The sequence below is a fragment of the Oryctolagus cuniculus genome, chromosome 1 (assembly GCF_964237555.1).
Source record: "Oryctolagus cuniculus chromosome 1, mOryCun1.1, whole genome shotgun sequence".
Lineage (NCBI taxonomy): Eukaryota > Metazoa > Chordata > Mammalia > Lagomorpha > Leporidae > Oryctolagus > Oryctolagus cuniculus.
In genome coordinates this window covers 92,576,824-92,594,743 of record NC_091432.1, presented here as the reverse complement: position 1 = coordinate 92,594,743, position 17,920 = coordinate 92,576,824, and the positions used below count along the sequence as shown (strand labels likewise).

General features: G+C 35.8%; 1 protein-coding gene across 3 annotated transcripts in view; it reads left to right on the top strand.

Annotated features, from left to right (window-relative positions):
- The window catches only part of PGR (progesterone receptor), a 71,564-nt gene extending 56,019 nt beyond the window's left edge, over positions 1–15,545 (top strand). The window contains exons 5-8 of one of the 3 annotated variants that reach the window (XR_517023.4): positions 3,369–3,513; positions 5,270–5,400; positions 6,452–6,577; positions 10,462–10,596. Coding sequence is in view for 2 of the 3 variants with exons in the window: in NM_001082267.1 (NP_001075736.1) it covers positions 3,369–3,513; positions 5,270–5,400; positions 10,462–10,619; positions 15,317–15,472 (590 nt within the window). In the remaining variant the exon portion in view is untranslated. Of the gene's footprint in view, positions 1–3,368; positions 3,514–5,269; positions 5,405–6,451; positions 6,578–10,461; positions 10,620–15,316 lie in introns of those variants that run through there. The other 2 variants (NM_001082267.1, XM_017350681.3) reach the window with 2 other exon arrangements.
- The last annotated feature ends 2,375 nt before the right edge of the window (positions 15,546–17,920 follow it).

Here is a 17,920-nt window from a genome sequence, read left to right as displayed (position 1 = left end):
AGCCACGGCGCTGGCCCAGATATTTAAATATTATAAAATCTGCCTTTCAAAACTTACAAAATTGACCAAGAGAGTATAGATAATAGTGGATGTATTCTAGAATATTGTAAACAAACTGTTAATATTTTAATAAATCTGATTAAAAGCCTAATTTCCTATGAGCCTACTGTTTTCATATATATGAAATATATAATTTACATCATTATGTATATACATATATATACATAATATATAATGACATCATTATGTAATATATATTCTGGAAAATATATATATATATCAGAGCATTTAATTTATCTTTTGGATTTTATTTCCATCAATAGCACTTATATTTTAGTTGTATCAGATAGGCTCTGTAATATAAAGAGGCATTCTGAAATATATTTTATCTTATTTTGTTTCAAAATTAGAGACTTCCTATAAGATTGATTAGTGCTTTTCACATAGCCATTTGGCCAATGAGTAATTCTACAAGATTCTTTGATAGACTAATACATATCTGCACAGTATGTCTCGAGTGCATAATTACCCTGTTTGAGTCTCATAGCAATTCATTGAATTAGTTACCATTACTACTGTGATTTTACTTATAATGAAATTTAGGCTCAGAGATGTTAACTGTCTTGCCCAATGTGGCATTCAGTAAGTGGTAGAACCACGACTGGAACTTGGGTCTTCTCTCAGACTTGTAACTTAAGGAGACAGCAAAGCAACAGAAAGGACTTTGAGCCAGTAAATAACAAAGTAAAGACAGAGATCTGGTTACATAGAGATCTGTGTACCTCCATTTAGGAAGTCTTTCTTTTTAAAAATTAGGAAAATTCATTGATCCTTTAACAAATGGTTCTAAACTGTATTAAAGAATTTATTATCCATCTTCATTAAACATGTTAAATATTCAATTTACACAGCAGCATTTGCATACTAGATTTATGATTTAAGAGTCACAACTTATTTAAGGAGAGGTAATATTTAGATGTGTACTTGAAGATGGATTTATGTTTTATAAAAATAAAGCACTGTGAAAACTGCATGCCAAATTTTTCTTGACTGGTTTTTACAGTCTTTTCACACCTGCATAAATCAGGATTCTTGGACTCTAGGAATAAAAACAGATTATGCTAATTATAAAAACAATCAAAACCACTAAAAAACCTCTGGCTATCAAAAATAGGAGAAAAAGTAATTTATTGAAGGGATCCCAGGGATTCCCTGAATAGGAGCTAAAGGACAAGCTTAGAATATGCAAGAAACCAGGGCATCTCTGCAGCTTAAATAAGCAAGCATCACAAATACATCCCCTGGATCCCACTATCACTGGGTAGCACCACCATCAAAAAATAACTAGAAACTCTGTCTTAGCTTTATTATTTTCTGGCTCAAAGTCCTGACAATATGTGTGCCATGGGCCAAACCCAGGCCGCAAGCCCTGAGAAGCAGTCTTTAGCCAGCTTCCTTGATGGGAAGGTGAGGTAGCTGCTCTCACTGAACTAAGACCAGTGAGGAACTCTGTCCACACAAAGAAAGGCAAGTGGAGGTGAGAGGAGAGAGGAAGGGAAGATTAGATGCTGAAGAGAAGCACACACAGAAAAGAAGGGTACATTGCTGCTGTGGCATCCTTAATGGTGCATATGCATTGGTTTTGGTACCCTGAGATCAAGGAGCTCTAAAAAGAGACTAGCAGTCTTCCACCATTCACATGAAAATGGTTCCAAGTGGGGTACAGGGAGGAGCAGACAGCCCTCTGCTTTTCTGCTGCCTGTCTTGAGATGATTGGCATGGTCAAGAAATGGTTGTGGTTTGTTTTGTCCTTGATAACAAGTTTTACTACTTTTGTACTAAGTCATTTGTTAGTGGAATTTGGTGGGTTTTTAGGGGAAATACTTATTTACACAGCTTTAGGGAAAGTAGTGAATGCTTCTACCAGAACATTGGTTATTTTTCCATACTGCTTAATTTTATTGTTTCAGTTACTTTTACATACAAATATTTCCAGATTTATATTTCAAGCCAGGAGGTCTCTCCATACTTCTAATTCATATGTACAACTGGATATATCTGATGGCCCTCAAACACCTCCAAAGTGCACCATTTCTCTTTTGCTTGTTTATCCTATTTTTTTCCCCAGCAATGCTATAATCGCCCTTAACAATTCAAGCAAAAATACTCAAAGATAGACTTCAGTCCTTCTTCCTACCTGCATACCCTTACTTGCCAATCTCTTTGATTTTGCCCTGTAAAACTTCTCTGATGCATTCCGTCCTCTCTGTTCCTCCACTTGACTCATTTCAGACGTTTACTCATCTCTCTCCTCACCTTTGGCAGTGGCTCCCAACTGCTCTCCCTGACCCTGGGACTTACCCCTGCGCGTCCCCCATACTAAGGATCCCTCTGCGATACAGGTAAAGCCATGGAACTTGCACTGCTCCCTCTTAGACATACAAGACCTTCCATGATCTGATCCCAGCCTGTATCTCAAAGCACCTCTTTGCCTCTCCTTCTAAGTTCTTCATCATTGATCTTGTGATCTTTTCTGAAGAGTCAGGAAGAAATGAAGAAGGCTGTGTCCATTACATCAACATACATTTGCCTGTTCCCTGCCATCTCCCTCTGCAGTCAGCATCAGGGTTTAGCCTAAAAGAGGGTGAAACATCGAAGCATGCGCACAGGTGCACACACACACATGCACACACACACAAAACCTGTTAAGCCACATAGAAGTTTAAAGCAAGATTGGCTTAAATTTTAAAAACACAAACATAACCAAAAAACCATGGAGTGTACCAAAGATATGATTAAATTTTGTTAAAGGAGAATTAGATATATTATAACTGAAAACAATAGTTTTACAAAATAAAACCAATTTATGTTTGAATTTTAAAGAACTGAGATTCCTAAACAAATTGATTATCTGGTATGCAAGCATTATCTCTGTCTTTTAGGAAAGGTTTCCTAACCTGGCACATGGCCTTTTAATGCTCTCCATCACAGCTCTCACGTGCTTGCTCAGGCCGAGTTGTGAGCTTCTTTGAGGGCAAGGTTTGGGTCTTATTGTAACCCAGCATTTTAACACAGTGTCTGTCAGAAAAATGATTCTGAATAAATGGGTGTGTTTCATGAATGAGTGGTGATTGATTCAATTAGATACGTCACAAAGCTCTTAAATTACAGTGATTAATTGTAAACAACTGCCAAATTGCCTCCCCCCATTTTATTTTCGAAACTGTCTTACTTATTAAATATTTACTGATTTTAGGGTAAAATATTTCCGTACTTGTAACTAGTTTCAAATATTTGCGTAATTTCAACATTTTTGACACAATTAAGTGATTATTCTGTTCATTTTATTTTTAACATTTATTTTGTAGGTTTTCGAAACTTACATATTGATGACCAGATAACTCTCATCCAGTATTCTTGGATGAGTTTAATGGTATTTGGACTAGGATGGAGATCCTACAAACATGTCAGTGGGCAGATGCTGTATTTTGCACCTGATCTAATATTAAATGAGTAAGTAGTAACTTTTGTTCTTCGTTAGTGTGTGTGTGTGTGTGTGTGTCTGTGTGTGTGTGTGAGATAATTTTGGAAATTTGAGGCCAGCATTGTAATAGTGGATTAGGCACCATTTGTAATGCTGGCATCCCATATCCCAGTGCTGGTTCAAGTCCCAGTTGCTTTACGTCCAATCCAGCGTCCTGCTAATGTGCCTTGGAAGGAAGTAGAAAATGGCCCAAGTACTTGGGCCCCTGCCACCCATGTGGGAATCCAGGATGGACTTCCTAGCTCCTGGCTTCAGTCTTGCCCAGAACTGACTGTCGTAGCCATTTGGATGGAAGATTCTTTCTCATTCTCATTCTCTCTCTCTCCCTCTCTCTCTCTCCTTTCCAAATAAATAAATGAACTTCAGAAAATGTTTGAAAATTGTATTTCAGTAGATGATCAAATATTTAGTTTCCTAAACAATGTAATTTTGAAAAGTTTTTACAATTACTTCAGGACAAAACTTGATGATGGCAATGTTAATAAAATTGTATAATTTTATTGGAAATTAGATATTTTGAATTTTTTTACTTGTCTCATATCCAATCTCTTAAGCTTCAAGAATTTATCAAGAAATATATTTAAAGACAAAATTAATATATTTAAAGACAAAATTAAAAATTTATCAAATTAAAGTTACTACATTGGTACTAATGAATATAATGATGTAAACTTGAAATACTTTTGCTAGATATAGTATTGTCTTACCTTCAACAATTAAAAACATTTCCTGTTTTCCTTCAGGAAAAAATGGGCTGGTAATTTATTGTAAAGATCTAAGGATAAATATTTCAGTTTGTTTTATTATGCTTAAATAGCTGTAATTGATTTTCTACATATAATCTCCTACCAAATAAGAGTATTTTCATGGTAGTATAAATGTTGACATAACTATATAACTTAATAATTACAGTGTGTAAGTCTTCATAGTTTACAGATAATTTTTATGTTTCATTCCTTCTTTACCTAACATCTCTTGAAATAGGTTAAGAATCTACATTCTTCATTTTACAGTTTGAGAAACTAAGGCTAAGAATTTGGATGTCAGGATTATTTTTAGCTCCTCTCAGCTGAAATCTAACTCTCTTTCCATTATTTTGTTTATTTCATTTGACTAATTTGTATATTATAACTGTATGTGATTAAGGAAGCACCTTAGATAAGTTTCGTCAACTTTCGAATTTGTGTTTAACCTTATCATTTAGTGTTTGCTAAGTTTTTGTTCTGTGTTGCCATACATTTCCCATAGAGAAGGGCATACAATCACAGTGTGGTAAATTTCTGTGAACTGAATCAGTTGAATTGCACACCAAGTAATATATAAAAATAGACTTATCTGTGTTTTCATAGAAAAAAATCACTAAACAAAGTTCTGAGCATTCTTCAGCCCCACATTCTCAGCTCCAACTACTTTCCTCTCCTCTTTTAATTTACTGGATATGTGATAATAAAGTGAGCAAAAATATTAATCCTGCTCCATATGGACTCATATTGAACAGTTTTCTAACTTTAATATTTCTTAACCTGAAATATTCATTATTATGAAAATGTTTATAAGATGTTTGAAATTCCAAATATTGAGTATATATATTAAAAGTCATAGTGATAGTGAACAACACATAATTGCCAAATCATACTCCCTGATAAATCATGTAAACTGGCTAAGACACTGTTATGTGTTTCTTTTTTTTTTTTCTTTTCCTGCATGTGTTGTGTGTGGTGCAAGACAGCGGATGAAAGAATCATCATTCTATTCACTATGCCTTACCATGTGGCAGATACCGCAGGAGTTTGTCAAGCTTCAAGTTAGCCAAGAAGAGTTCCTCTGCATGAAAGTATTACTACTTCTTAATACAAGTGAGTGAGTACAAGAAGCTTCTTACAAGATGGTTTCTTAATTTTTACATAATTTGGAAACTCTTCATGCAAGAATATGATCATATAATTATATACAAGTACAAAGTTTAGGTTGTAACTAGAGGAGAAGCACCCAGTATACAAAAGCACTTCAAAAACTTTATGGAAAAATGGATGAAAAGTTTATTTTTGTGCAAATTCTTTCATTATGCATAATTTTTTCATAATATGTATTTTCCATGAACTTTTTGAAGACCCCATATATGCACAGATTTGAACTTTTTTGTCCAAAATGAACATCTTTTAATTCCATTGTATGCAGGCTTTTTGAAGTACCTTTGTACTGTCATGCATATTAATAAAATTAGTTGAAGGGCTGGCACCATGGCATAGCAGGTAAAGCTGCTGCCTGCAGTGCCAGCATCCTATATTGGTGCCAGTTCAAGTTCCAGCTGCTCCACTTCCAATCCAGCTCTATGCTATGGCCTAGGATAGCAGTAGAAGATGGGCCCCTGTACCCACATGGGAGACCTAGAAGAAGCTCCTGGCTCCTGGCTTCAAATTGGCATAGCTGTGGCCGTTGTGGCCATCTGGGGAGTGAACCAGCAGATGGAAGACCTGTCTCTCTGCCTCTGCCCCTGCCTCTCTGTAACTCTGCCCTCAAATAAGTAATTTTTTTAAAAAAATAAAATTAGTTGATTATTTTTCATATTTTACTTACCATATGCTACTGAAATGACTTAGCCAATTCTTTTTTTATTTTGGATAAAATATGATTAAGTGACCTTCTTTTCATAACCATCTAATTCAGTATTATAAACTTATTAGTACTGCATAAACACACACACACACACACACACACATACAAGTCTACCATGAACACAATTTTATTTAGATACACATTTTCTCAAGATAGGCTGTTACAACAAATAACTACAAAGATCTGTAGCTTAGCACTGCAACAGAGTATTTATCACTAATAGAAGGATCAGTGAGTTAGCAAGACAACTCCGGGCTCTTTCCATCCGGTGGCTCTACCCTGTCTTTGCAGCTTGGAGTCCTCCATTGCATCTGAGTAGACATGAGCACTGAGTGAGAAGAGGTTTGGAGGTGAGGCCTGAACCTATCATGCATCACGTCCACCTTCCACAGCCCACCTTAACTGCAGAAGATGCTGGTAAATATAGCTGATCTGTGTGCCCAGAAGGAAAAATGACACGAAGCATAGCATTGGGCAACTGAGGACAGCCAAACATCCATTTCCCTTTTTCTCATTCACACAGAACACACCCACGTTCAGTGGACCCTCAAGAGTCTCAGTGGGTCCCCCAGGGTCTGGATGGGAAAACTTTAAATATTTTTTGAAAAAGCTGCTTTTACCCTTTTCTGTGCCCTTCCTGTGAATAGGTAGTTTCAACCCTAAATTGAAAGAACTGATGCTCCCTTGACTCATACTGATTTGCAAGGAAACCACATGCTGCTAATACCTTGGGTTGAAGAAAGCCAAATGTCGTTCTCAGCTGCATCTTTGCAGGGACTTCTTTCCCGTGACACAAATATCAAGTGACTGGGGGCTTCAGTCAGAAGGAAAGAACCTCTTCAAATGGAAAGTTTCCTCATGCAGAGTTTCTCTGAAAAGGCAGGGACCAGTGTAGGATCTTAGGATTTGTAGCCTTTTCTCCGGTCTTTGGGAACCCTATTTTGACCAGGAGTCTTTAAATCTAATTCGATAAAACTGTATATAATGCAGCCGGCACCGCGGCTCACTAGGCTAATCCTCCACCTGAGGCGCCAGCACCACAGGTTCTAGTCCCAGTCGGGGCGCCCCTCTTCCAGGCCAGCTCTCTGCTGTGGCCAGGGAGTGCAGTGGAGGATGGCCCAAGTGCTTGGGCCCTGCACCCCATGGAAGACCAGGATAAATACTGGCTCCTGCCTTCGGATCAGCACCGTGTGCCGGCCGCGGCAGCCATTGGAGGGTGAACCAATGGCAAAGGAAGACCTTTCTCTCTGTCTCTCTCTCTCTCTCACTGTCCACTCTGCCTGTCAAAAAAAAAAAAAAAAAAAAAAAACTGTATATAATGCACAAAGGGTGTTGATATGGGACTGGCCAAGAGAGTCAACTGAAATACATTTGCTTTTCTTTGCTTGATGGTTATGACTCTTACAACAGTAATGTCACATAATCCTAGATTTCTCAAACTAGTTTTTATTATTATTAACATAATTCTGTGTTTATAGATAGGCTATTATGCTTGGGAACCAACTAACTCACCATGTGTCCAGTGCAGATCAGTAGGAAGGCTGGGTCCATTGCCATCACTCAGGGACCCAAGCAAATGGAGGCTGTATCTTGATGCAGGCTTCCACAATCACTAAGTCAGCAGTAAGCAAAAGATGTGACATACCTATGGCTTCTTGGGTACTTGTTTCATCAAGAAAAGGGATAAACAGAAACATTTGGGGAATAATTCTTATGTTTTTCACAAATTGTAATCAAAATCCTAGTGAGATTTTTGGCTGGGGAGTGAGGTAGAGAAACTTGGCAAAGCTAATGAAAATTCATCTTCAAATTGAGATAAATAAATAGATAAGCATTAGAAAAATAATGGGGTAACTAGAAAAGTATAATAATTTACTAAAGATTTATTTATTTATTTGAAAGGCAGAGTTTATAGAAAGGGAGAGACAGGGAGAGAAAGCTACAATTATTGTAGCGTGGGAAGAGAATAGATTAACTGAATTGTTAAGTCCAAGAAGTATGCATTAAAACTTAAACACTGTAAAGAAACAGAACCAAACAATGAGTATGCAACAAATAAGTATTGGTGAGAAAAATCACTCTACATTTGGAGGAAAATCAATTTGGATATTTAGTTCCAATTACATTTTTAAATAGATACCAGATAATTAAGTTAAATGTAAACACTCAATCATTACAAAAACAAACTGGAAAAATAAAAATTATTTTCAAATCTCAAATGCAATGGGAAAATTGGCAGAGGAAAATCTAATGATTTGATAGTTACAAAGTTAAGCCTCTAATTTGCTATTAAAAAAATCAAACAAATGGGCGTGGTGTTGTGGCACAGTGGGTTAAGCTGCAAACTGGAAAGCAGGCATCCCATATGAGTGCTGATTTGAGTCCCAGCTGCTCCACTTCTGATACAGCTCCCTGATAGTGCATCTGGAAAAAATAGTGAACGATGACCTTGGGCCCCTGCCACCTACATGAGACCTAAATGGGGCTCCTGGCTCTTGGCTCCAGCCTGGCCCAGGCTGGGCCATTGGCAGCCATTTGGGGATTGAACCAGCAGATAGCAGATACCTCTCTCGCGCTCTCTCTGTCTGTCTCTCTCTCTTCCTTTCAAATAAATAAATAAATATATAAACCTTTAAAAATTAAAAAAAAACACAGATCTCAGAAATAGGCAAAGTTAACATATATTTCTATCGTTCTCTCCAAAACTACACTAAAATCTTAGTAAAGGGATTACTAAGAATAAATAATTTTACACTCATGTTTAGGGGTGAGGGAGCTGCCAAGATCTGATTGAGGTGCAGGGGATAAATAGGGCTTTAAAAAGGGTTACTTTTATTCTCTTTGCTGGGCATGTATAGTTGACTTTAAACTGTATGCACATCTCTGTAGAAATGTTGACCGTGAATGTATAGTAGCATGAGTCCAAGAAGTTATATAATTTTTTTTTCAGCATTCTAGGTATGGCTGCACAAAAATTAGATGCATTAAGTACAGTATAATGTTTGTAGCATAATCACAACCAAAGACAAGTGAAGCAAGGAACCTGAAATGTCTGGTAATAAAGTTGCTGGGAAGAGAACCAAGGCATCTCAAATAATTGGCAACAGAAGGATCTAAAAGATGTAGAGGAAACGCCTTGATGAAATTGACAATATAGTGTAAACAAAGACTAGTTGTTAGTTTAGCCTAAAATCTGAATGTAGGAATTAATGATCTCAGAGGTAACCATCTAAATTGCCACTATGGGAAACATGGCATTTCCATTAATAAGGATATTTGTCCATAGTGTTATTATTTAATATTGTTCTGTAACTCCAGACAATGCAATGAATCGAGAAGCAGAAATGAATACTACAACCATTGGAAATGGTAAAAATTAAAATATTATTTGACTATAGTATTGTTATATACCAGCAAAACAAAAGACAATCAACCAAAAAGTGCTAGAATTAAAAACAGAGTATAAAATGGCTGGGTATAAGAAAAATGTGAATTAATAGCTTTCTTCCATGTCAGTAGAAGGCATTGGAAAACTTTATGAAACAATGCTAAAATTAGAACAAGAAAAGTTATCCAGGAATAATGTTGGTGAGAAATACTTGAGTCTTATATGAAAACAAAAACCAAAAACTTAGAAGGAAATTTAAATACTTATTTTAAAAAAATACATGTAGCTGTAAACTGAATCAAGCCAAGTATTTGAGATACAGTTGTAAAATAATGTCAGATGCTAACTAAGTTACATAGCTAACCCATTGATACAAGTCTAAAACAGGTAAACAGGTATGTTCTGGAATCTACCTAGAGTTGTTCTTACCCTATGCTTCCAGTGAACACAAAGTTCCTATTTCTGGATGCTATCAATGGCACTATCTCTTTCCTGTTTAAGGTGTTTTTTTTAAGAGATTTTTAAGAGTTGCAAGTCAAAATAAATTATTAGCTAGCTTGGTAATTTATATTCTAAAAATTGTTAGTGTCATCTTTTTCATTTTTTAATTTTAATTAATTTTTAAGAGTCAATATGATTTGTGGATACAAGTCTAAGAACATAATGATATTCTCCTCCTCCTCCCTCCCATTCAATCTCCTTCCTTTTCCCTTTTTTTTTTTTAGTTTTTAAGATAACATTTTAAATTTATATTACAGTAAAAAGGCTTAATACTTCACTGAATAAGAAGTTTAATAAGTAAAAAGCAAAAAGATCTGAGTTTAGTGGGAATATAGACAATGACTAGGAGTGTATAAATGACCTAGTGTCCTCTTTTTTTAACCTGACTATACTTGCAATTATCTTCGTATAGTTCCTTTGGAAGGACTAAGAAGTCAAAGCCAGTTTGAAGAGATGAGATCAAGCTACATTAGAGAGCTCATCAAGGCAATTGGTTTGAGGCAAAAAGGAGTTGTTTCCAGCTCACAGCGTTTCTATCAGCTCACAAAACTTCTTGATAACTTGCATGATGTAAGTATTTTATGTTACAGAAACTCGAAGATTATTTTCTGAATTTCTATAACTTCTTAAATATTAAATCTAAATTCTACTTTATATGATTTCTTCAGATTCTATTTGTGTTTTTAAAAAAGTATTTGTGTCACACTACTAAGGATTTATATTGTGCTTTTAAAACTTTACTATAGATCACTCAAATATCCTTTTATTGGTATATACAATTTGAGAGTATTTAATAACTGATAGGAATTATGATAGATTTTCCCGAATATGTTTTGAAGTATTTTTTGCCTAAATTTTTTTAAAAAGATGTTATCTGAGTATTTACAGAACAAGCAAAAGTATGGGTGTGGAAAATAAGACTCTCATATCATCTTAGATGGAGTTGTAAATAACATTGCTGATAGGCAATCTGAAAAAGTTAAAATCTGTATGGTTTTAAGTTTTCATTTTTTAGAATTTATCTGAAAAAAATAATTGATTAGGCAGAAATTCAGTATACACTCCTTACGCACAAGGGTATTCATCAAGGCAGAGGGAGGAAAAAATAAACTAGAAATGACCAACACCAGAGCCCAATTAATAAAATAAGATATATGTGGTTAGTCAAGACATTGCATGCAAGTTTTTGTTGTTACTATGTTCAGAAAACACATAAAAAAGACAGGCAATGTGTAAAACAGCTATGTACTCACCAGGTCCAGTTCTGAGACCGCTGCCTGAAAATGAACCAACAGCCAAGATTCTTAGCTGTTTACTCTAAAATGAAAGAAAAAAAGGTAATTTGAAGGAAAAAGCTCTCATGTAGATAGCAGAACATCTAAGCTCCACAGACACATAAGAACGTTAGTGTCCATGAAATGAGAGTGATATTTTGTCCATGAAATTAAAAAACATTTTAAAATGAACATTTGACAACAAAATACGTTTATATTATTAAATACAAAAGAGCAGAAATTAAAACATCCATAAAAGGGATGAAATATAAAGAAAACATCAGAAAAGAGCCCAAAAGACTAATACATGGAAAACTAGAGAGAAGAGGTGGCACATTAATGGGAAAACTACAGGAGATTCTATCCCCCAATTAATCAGGATTTCCAGAATAAAAAATAAGAAAATCTGTGGGCAGGTTTTTAGCATAGCAGTTAAGCTGTTGGTTGGGATGCCTCTCTCCCATATCACAGTGCCCGAGTTTGAGTCTGAGCTCCATTACCAATCCCATCTTCTGTCTAATGTGACTCTACAAAGTAGCAGTGATGTCTCTAGCAGTTGGGTCCCTGCCATCCATGAGGGAGGCTAGGATTGTGTTACCAGCTCCCAGCTTTTACCCTAGCCCAGCTTGAGCCACTGTGGGTATTTGGGAGTGAACCAGTGGATGGGAGTGCCTTGTTCGTTCATTCTGTTTCTCTCTCTGTCTCTTTCTTAAATAAATAAATATAATTTTAATAAAAAATAGAATCAAGGAAAGCATGTAAGAAATCATAAAAAGAAAAGTTGCTGGAATTGGAGGATATGAATTGTCTAACTGTAATGCCAGGTCGGAGTCCTGGCTACTCCACTTCCCATCTAACTCCCTGATAATGCACCTGGAAAAGCAGCAGAAGTGGGCCAAGTACTTGGGCCCCTGTAATCCATATAGGAGACTCTAATGCGGTTCCTGGCTCCTAGCTTCAGCCTGGCCCAACCCTAGCCATTACAGCAGTTTGGGGAGTGAATCAGCAGGTGGAAGAACTCTTTTTCTTTCTATATCTCCTTGTCTCTGTCACTTCACTTTTCAAATAAATAGATAAATATAAAAAATAAAAACAAATTTTGTCACATAACTTGACTATGGCTTTGTGAGCAGTATAGAGAAAACAGTACAAATGAGAATACAGATGATTTGCTCTTGCAATATAGTAACACGTCATATATGGGACCAGTGTTGTGACAGTAGATTGAACCACTGCTTGTGAAACAGGTTAGAGTTCTGGCATTCCAGTTCTGATCCAGCTCCCTGCTGATCAGCCTGGAAAGGCAGTTGGAGCAGGCCCAAATGCTTGGGCCCTTGCCACCCACATGGGAGACCAGGATGGAGTTCCTGGCTCCTAATACAGCCTGGCCTATTCCTGGCTGTTAACAGCCATATGGGGAGTGAACCAGCAGATGGAAGTGTGTTCTCTCTCTTTTTCTCTCTCCCCCTCTCCCTCTTGCTTGCTCTCTCTTGATAACTATGTATATCTATCTCTGTCTAGATCTCTCTCTCTTTCTCTCTCTCTCTATATATATATACATATATATATAGTTCAAATAAATAAATCTTTTTTCGCTTTTATTTAGTAAATATAATTTTCCAAAGTACAGCTTATGGATTACAATGGCTTTCCCCCACCACCATAACTTCCCTCCTACCCGCACCCCTCCCTGCTCCCTCTCCTGCTCCCTCTCCCATTCTATTCACATCAAGATTCATTTTCAATTCTCTTTATATACAGGAGATCAATTTAGTATATATTAAGTAAAGATTTCAACAGTTTGCACCCACACAGAAACACAAAGTGTAAAATACTGTTTGAGTACTAGTTATAGCATTAATTCACATTGCACAACACATTAAGGACAGAGTTCCTACATGAGGAGTAAGTGCACAGTGACTCCTGTTTTTGACACACTTGTTTATGGCATCAGTAATCACCCTAGGCTCTTGTCATGAGTTGCCAAGGCTATGGAAGTCTTTTGAGTTCACCAACTAGGTCTAAGAGTCAAAGGGATCACATAAACAAGTCTAGTGTCTGCTAATACTGATAGAATTAAAAAGGAAGAGAACGATCCAACATGGGAAGCGGGATACACAGCAGATTCATAGAAGGTCAGATGTCCTAAACAGCACTCTGGCCTCAGAATTAGCCCTTAAGGCATTCGGATCTGGCTGAAGAGCCCATGAGAGTATTATAGGCATGGAAATTCAAGACACTCTGGCAAAAAAAAAGAAAGAAAAAAGACCTAAATGAAAGATCTCTGCGAGTGAGATTCCAGTGGAAAGAATGGGCCATCAAAGAAGGAGGTACCTTTCTCTGAAGGGAGGAGAGAACTTCCACTTTGACAAATAAATAAATATTTAAAAACAGGTCATATAAGAAAGAAAGTGTAATCCAACAGGAAACAAGCAAGCTCTTTGTAATCTAAATGCTAGGCATTTATTTAGCCAACTGAAATATAACAATGTAAAGAAAGGGGAGAAGAGAAAATATATGTATTTGAGGAGAAATATTTGTCATATAGGATACCAAAATACTCATTGTTCATAGTAGAAACTTTATTAGAAATAGATACATATCAAAAGACACGTCTAAAACTGTTGAAAGGAGTGTGGGGAGCTGAAATAAGAATAGGAAAAATACATTAAAAAAAACCTACTGGATTTTGTTGTTGTTACTGCTGTTGTTTTGTTTAAAATATTTTTTAAGGCTGGTGCCGTGGCTCACTTGGCTAATCCTCTGCCTGCGGTGCCGGCACCCCAGGTTCTAGTCCCAGTTGGGGCACCAGATACTAGTCCCAGTTGCTCCTCTTCTAGTCCAGCTCTCTGCTGTGGCCCGGGAGGGCAGTGGAGGATGGCCCAGGTCCTTGGGTCCTGCACCTGCATGGGAGACTGGGAGGAAGCACCTGGCTCCTGGCTTCGGATTGGCGCAGCGCCAGTCATGGCGGCCATTAGGCGAGTGAACCAACAGAAGGAAGACCTTTCTCTCTGTCTCTCTCTCACTGTCTATAACTCTCTCTCTGTCTCTCTCTCTCTCTCACTAACTCAGCATGTCAAAAAAAATTTTTTTTTAATTTGTGAGGCAGAGAGAGAGAGATAATGACCCCCATTTGCTGCTTCACCACCCCCTGCCCCCTCAAATGCCCACAGTGGCTGGAACTGTGCCAGACTGAAGCTGGGCGCCTGGAACTCAATCCAGTCTCACACTCAATCCAGGTGGTTAGTGGGGACCCAATCACTTACTCCCCTCACCTGCTGCCTCTCAGTATCTGCACTAGCTGGAAAGTGGAATTGGCAGTGTATCTGTGACTTGAGCCCAGGCACTTAGAAATGGGATGTAGGCATCTCAAGCAGTGTCTTAACTGTTGGACCAAGTGCCTGCCTCTGTTAAGAATCTCACATTACTAACTGACTTTTAAAACTATATACATTAATTACTTTGATCAAAATATTATAATACATTATATATAATATCATATAATATATAATATTATATGTAATATAATATTTATAATATATTATATAATTATAATATATGATATAATATAATACATTAATTACTTTGATCAAAATATTAGAATAGAATTGATTATGTAGAATTATTGACATAGGAAGAGTCAAAATATTAATAAGTAGGATTTATGAAATCATTGCATTTTGAAAAAGTGTATATATTTATATATATAATACTCTGTGTATTTAAGTATGTATAGATAGATGAATAAAAAGGAAAAGAACTTGAAAACATATAAAATGTATACCCTGGTTATCCTGTGGGATTATAAATGACTTCTATTATTTTAAATCTTTCCATATTATAATATTTCATCGTAAGTAGGAATTACTTTCATTTGTATAAGAAGAAAACATTTTGAAAAGTATTTCTATTGTTAGAAAAATGTTATATTTGATGAGCACCTAAGTTTATTGTTTTTCTTATGTTTTTCCTACCCATTTGTTAAAACAACAGCTTGTCAAACAACTTCACCTGTACTGCCTGAATACATTTATCCAGTCCCGGGCGCTGAGTGTTGAATTTCCAGAAATGATGTCTGAAGTTATTGCTGCACAGTTACCCAAGATATTGGCAGGGATGGTGAAACCACTTCTCTTTCATAAAAAGTGAATGTCAATTATTTTTCAAAGAATTAAGTGTTGTGGTATGTCTTTCGTTTTGGTCAGGATTATGACGTCTCGAGTTTTTATAATATTCTTCTGAAAGCCTTACATTTATAACATATCACACCGTGTAAATTTAAGAGGAAGATTGTGAGATCCTAATTATTTTCCTGTATTAAGCATAATTAGAGTTTTTAAAGTGTTTTTCTGTCCCCCATATTTTCTTTAAAAGTTTAAAGAGTTTATAAGGTTGAAAAAGTACTAAAACTGATTATTGAAGTAAGCTATGTCTTACCCATACTATTTCATACCATTTAGGTGAGGATTTTTAACTTTTACATATAACAAATCTTCTACTTTAGAGAAAGAAAATCTTCACATGTAATAATAAAAAGCTACTATTATATGTTACTTCTAGATAGCTCCCTTTTTCTCCTTGACTGTACTTCCAAAAGTGAACCTTTAAAATGGTATGCAAAATTTTGTCTACTAGAGTGTGTGTGTGTATATATATATATATATATATACACACACATATATATGTTTCTGTAAGGAGGAAATTCATAACCTGATTTCTAAGAGTTTTTAATGATAAAAATATAGAGACAAAGAGTTAAAAAAAAAACACTAAACAGATTACCATTTTTCAGACTAGACAAAACAGTTCTATGTTGAAGGGATTTCTTATATTGGAAACCCAAATCTATAAGGAAATTAGTAATGAGTAGAGTTTTACTGTTATGCCAACAGTATTGCAGCTTTTGTAGGGACTTTTTGGTAACTTTTATAGGAGGGAGTTGTCCTCTAACAAAGTATTGTGACTAGAAACCATATCTGTGATCTGACTCTTTACCATCTGTGGCATGCGGAAGTTTTCAATTTCTTCACATTTAATGTGGTACAATGATATCTTTCCTTCCAAATTCTTCTTGTGATCTGAGCTTCTTTTTAACCTCTTCTCAAATCAAAGAAGGAAGGGATGGAAAGAGGGAGATAGGGAGGGAAAGAGAGGGATATAATTCCCTTTCTCCACTCCTCAAAGACTTAAGGATGGTGTCCTTTTCCTGTCAGGTGTAATAGATGAATCTCAGGTTGAAAAATTTTGAGTGCCTTTGATCCAGTTTTATTAGAGATGCTTCAGGAAATACTAGATGGTGTCTTAAAATATTACAACCAATTAACAATAACCAGAAAGCACAAAATTCACATTCTTGTTTGAACTGAAAATATTACTTTAGAAGACAGACAGTTCTTTTCTGAGGTAAATCACTGGAGATGTATTTGTAAAAAAGAAAGGAAGATATATTTATATATACACTATCCATACATATAATACAATGGGAAGAACCAAGTTCATACCATTGGTGAAATTCAGTTGAAACCGGTGTTTTCTTTCTAGATAAAGTTAGTTATACCAGTTTTAGGCATGTATGAGTATACATACTTTTTTAATAACTCAACAAAGCTAATAGGATAAACTTTTTTTTCTAAATTTCCCTAAAATTGGACATATCATTATCTTCACAAATAAAATACATTACCTCATGCAGATTACTAGTTGTTAATTAGAAAATTAAAGTAACTTGAAAATTTTCTACATTGAAAACAATATAGAAAAAATTTGCTGAAATTTCTGAGTTCTTAATGTGTTTTCAATTCTCCATTCCTTTCTATTGGTAAATACTTGCAGTTTACCAAGGGAATAATAACATAAGAATATTCTTAGCAAATACTGCTGTGACCCCTAAAGCACAAGTAAAGCGATTTCATGTGATAAAATATTGGCATAATAATATTACCATAGCTGGTTTTTAAACCAATAATTCTTCAACTTTCAAAAATAATTAGCTATGAGGTGTCTAAATAGTGGGTTTTCATAGGCTATTTAAAATAAGTATTGAAACATGCTTCAGATAGAGCCCTTGGCTTGGATTCATTAAACCTATGTGGCAAATATAATAGGTTATATACATATTTATAATTTTTAGCTATAACAGTCAACAAAAGTTTAACTCAAGTATTCCAAGTAGCCTCAAAGAGTTTAAAATTAGCCGCTTTTTAGTATTTCTGTGTACATCTTTTTCTGTGGATGCATTTGTGTTACATGTGTTATATAGACTCTTGACAGGCATACCCTCACCCTACAGACCAGTTATCATCCTAAAAAGGGATCTACTTATGCCATTTCCTCACTGTGAAACGTTCAGTGATTTCCAGTCACCTGTCACAGTGACTCCAGTCATAGAATTTCCAAATGAACTTTAAAAAGAATGCTATTACCTGAGCTCCTTCCTCAGTGATTATAATGGGTCTACTTGCATTAATGCAGGCACAGAATAAGTATTTTGAAATAGTGTTCAACTGTCAATCCTTTATACTTTGCTGTCTTTACCCTCCACTGTAATGCATGTTATGTCCCAGCCAGGAAAATCCTTTACCCACCATTTTTTTACCT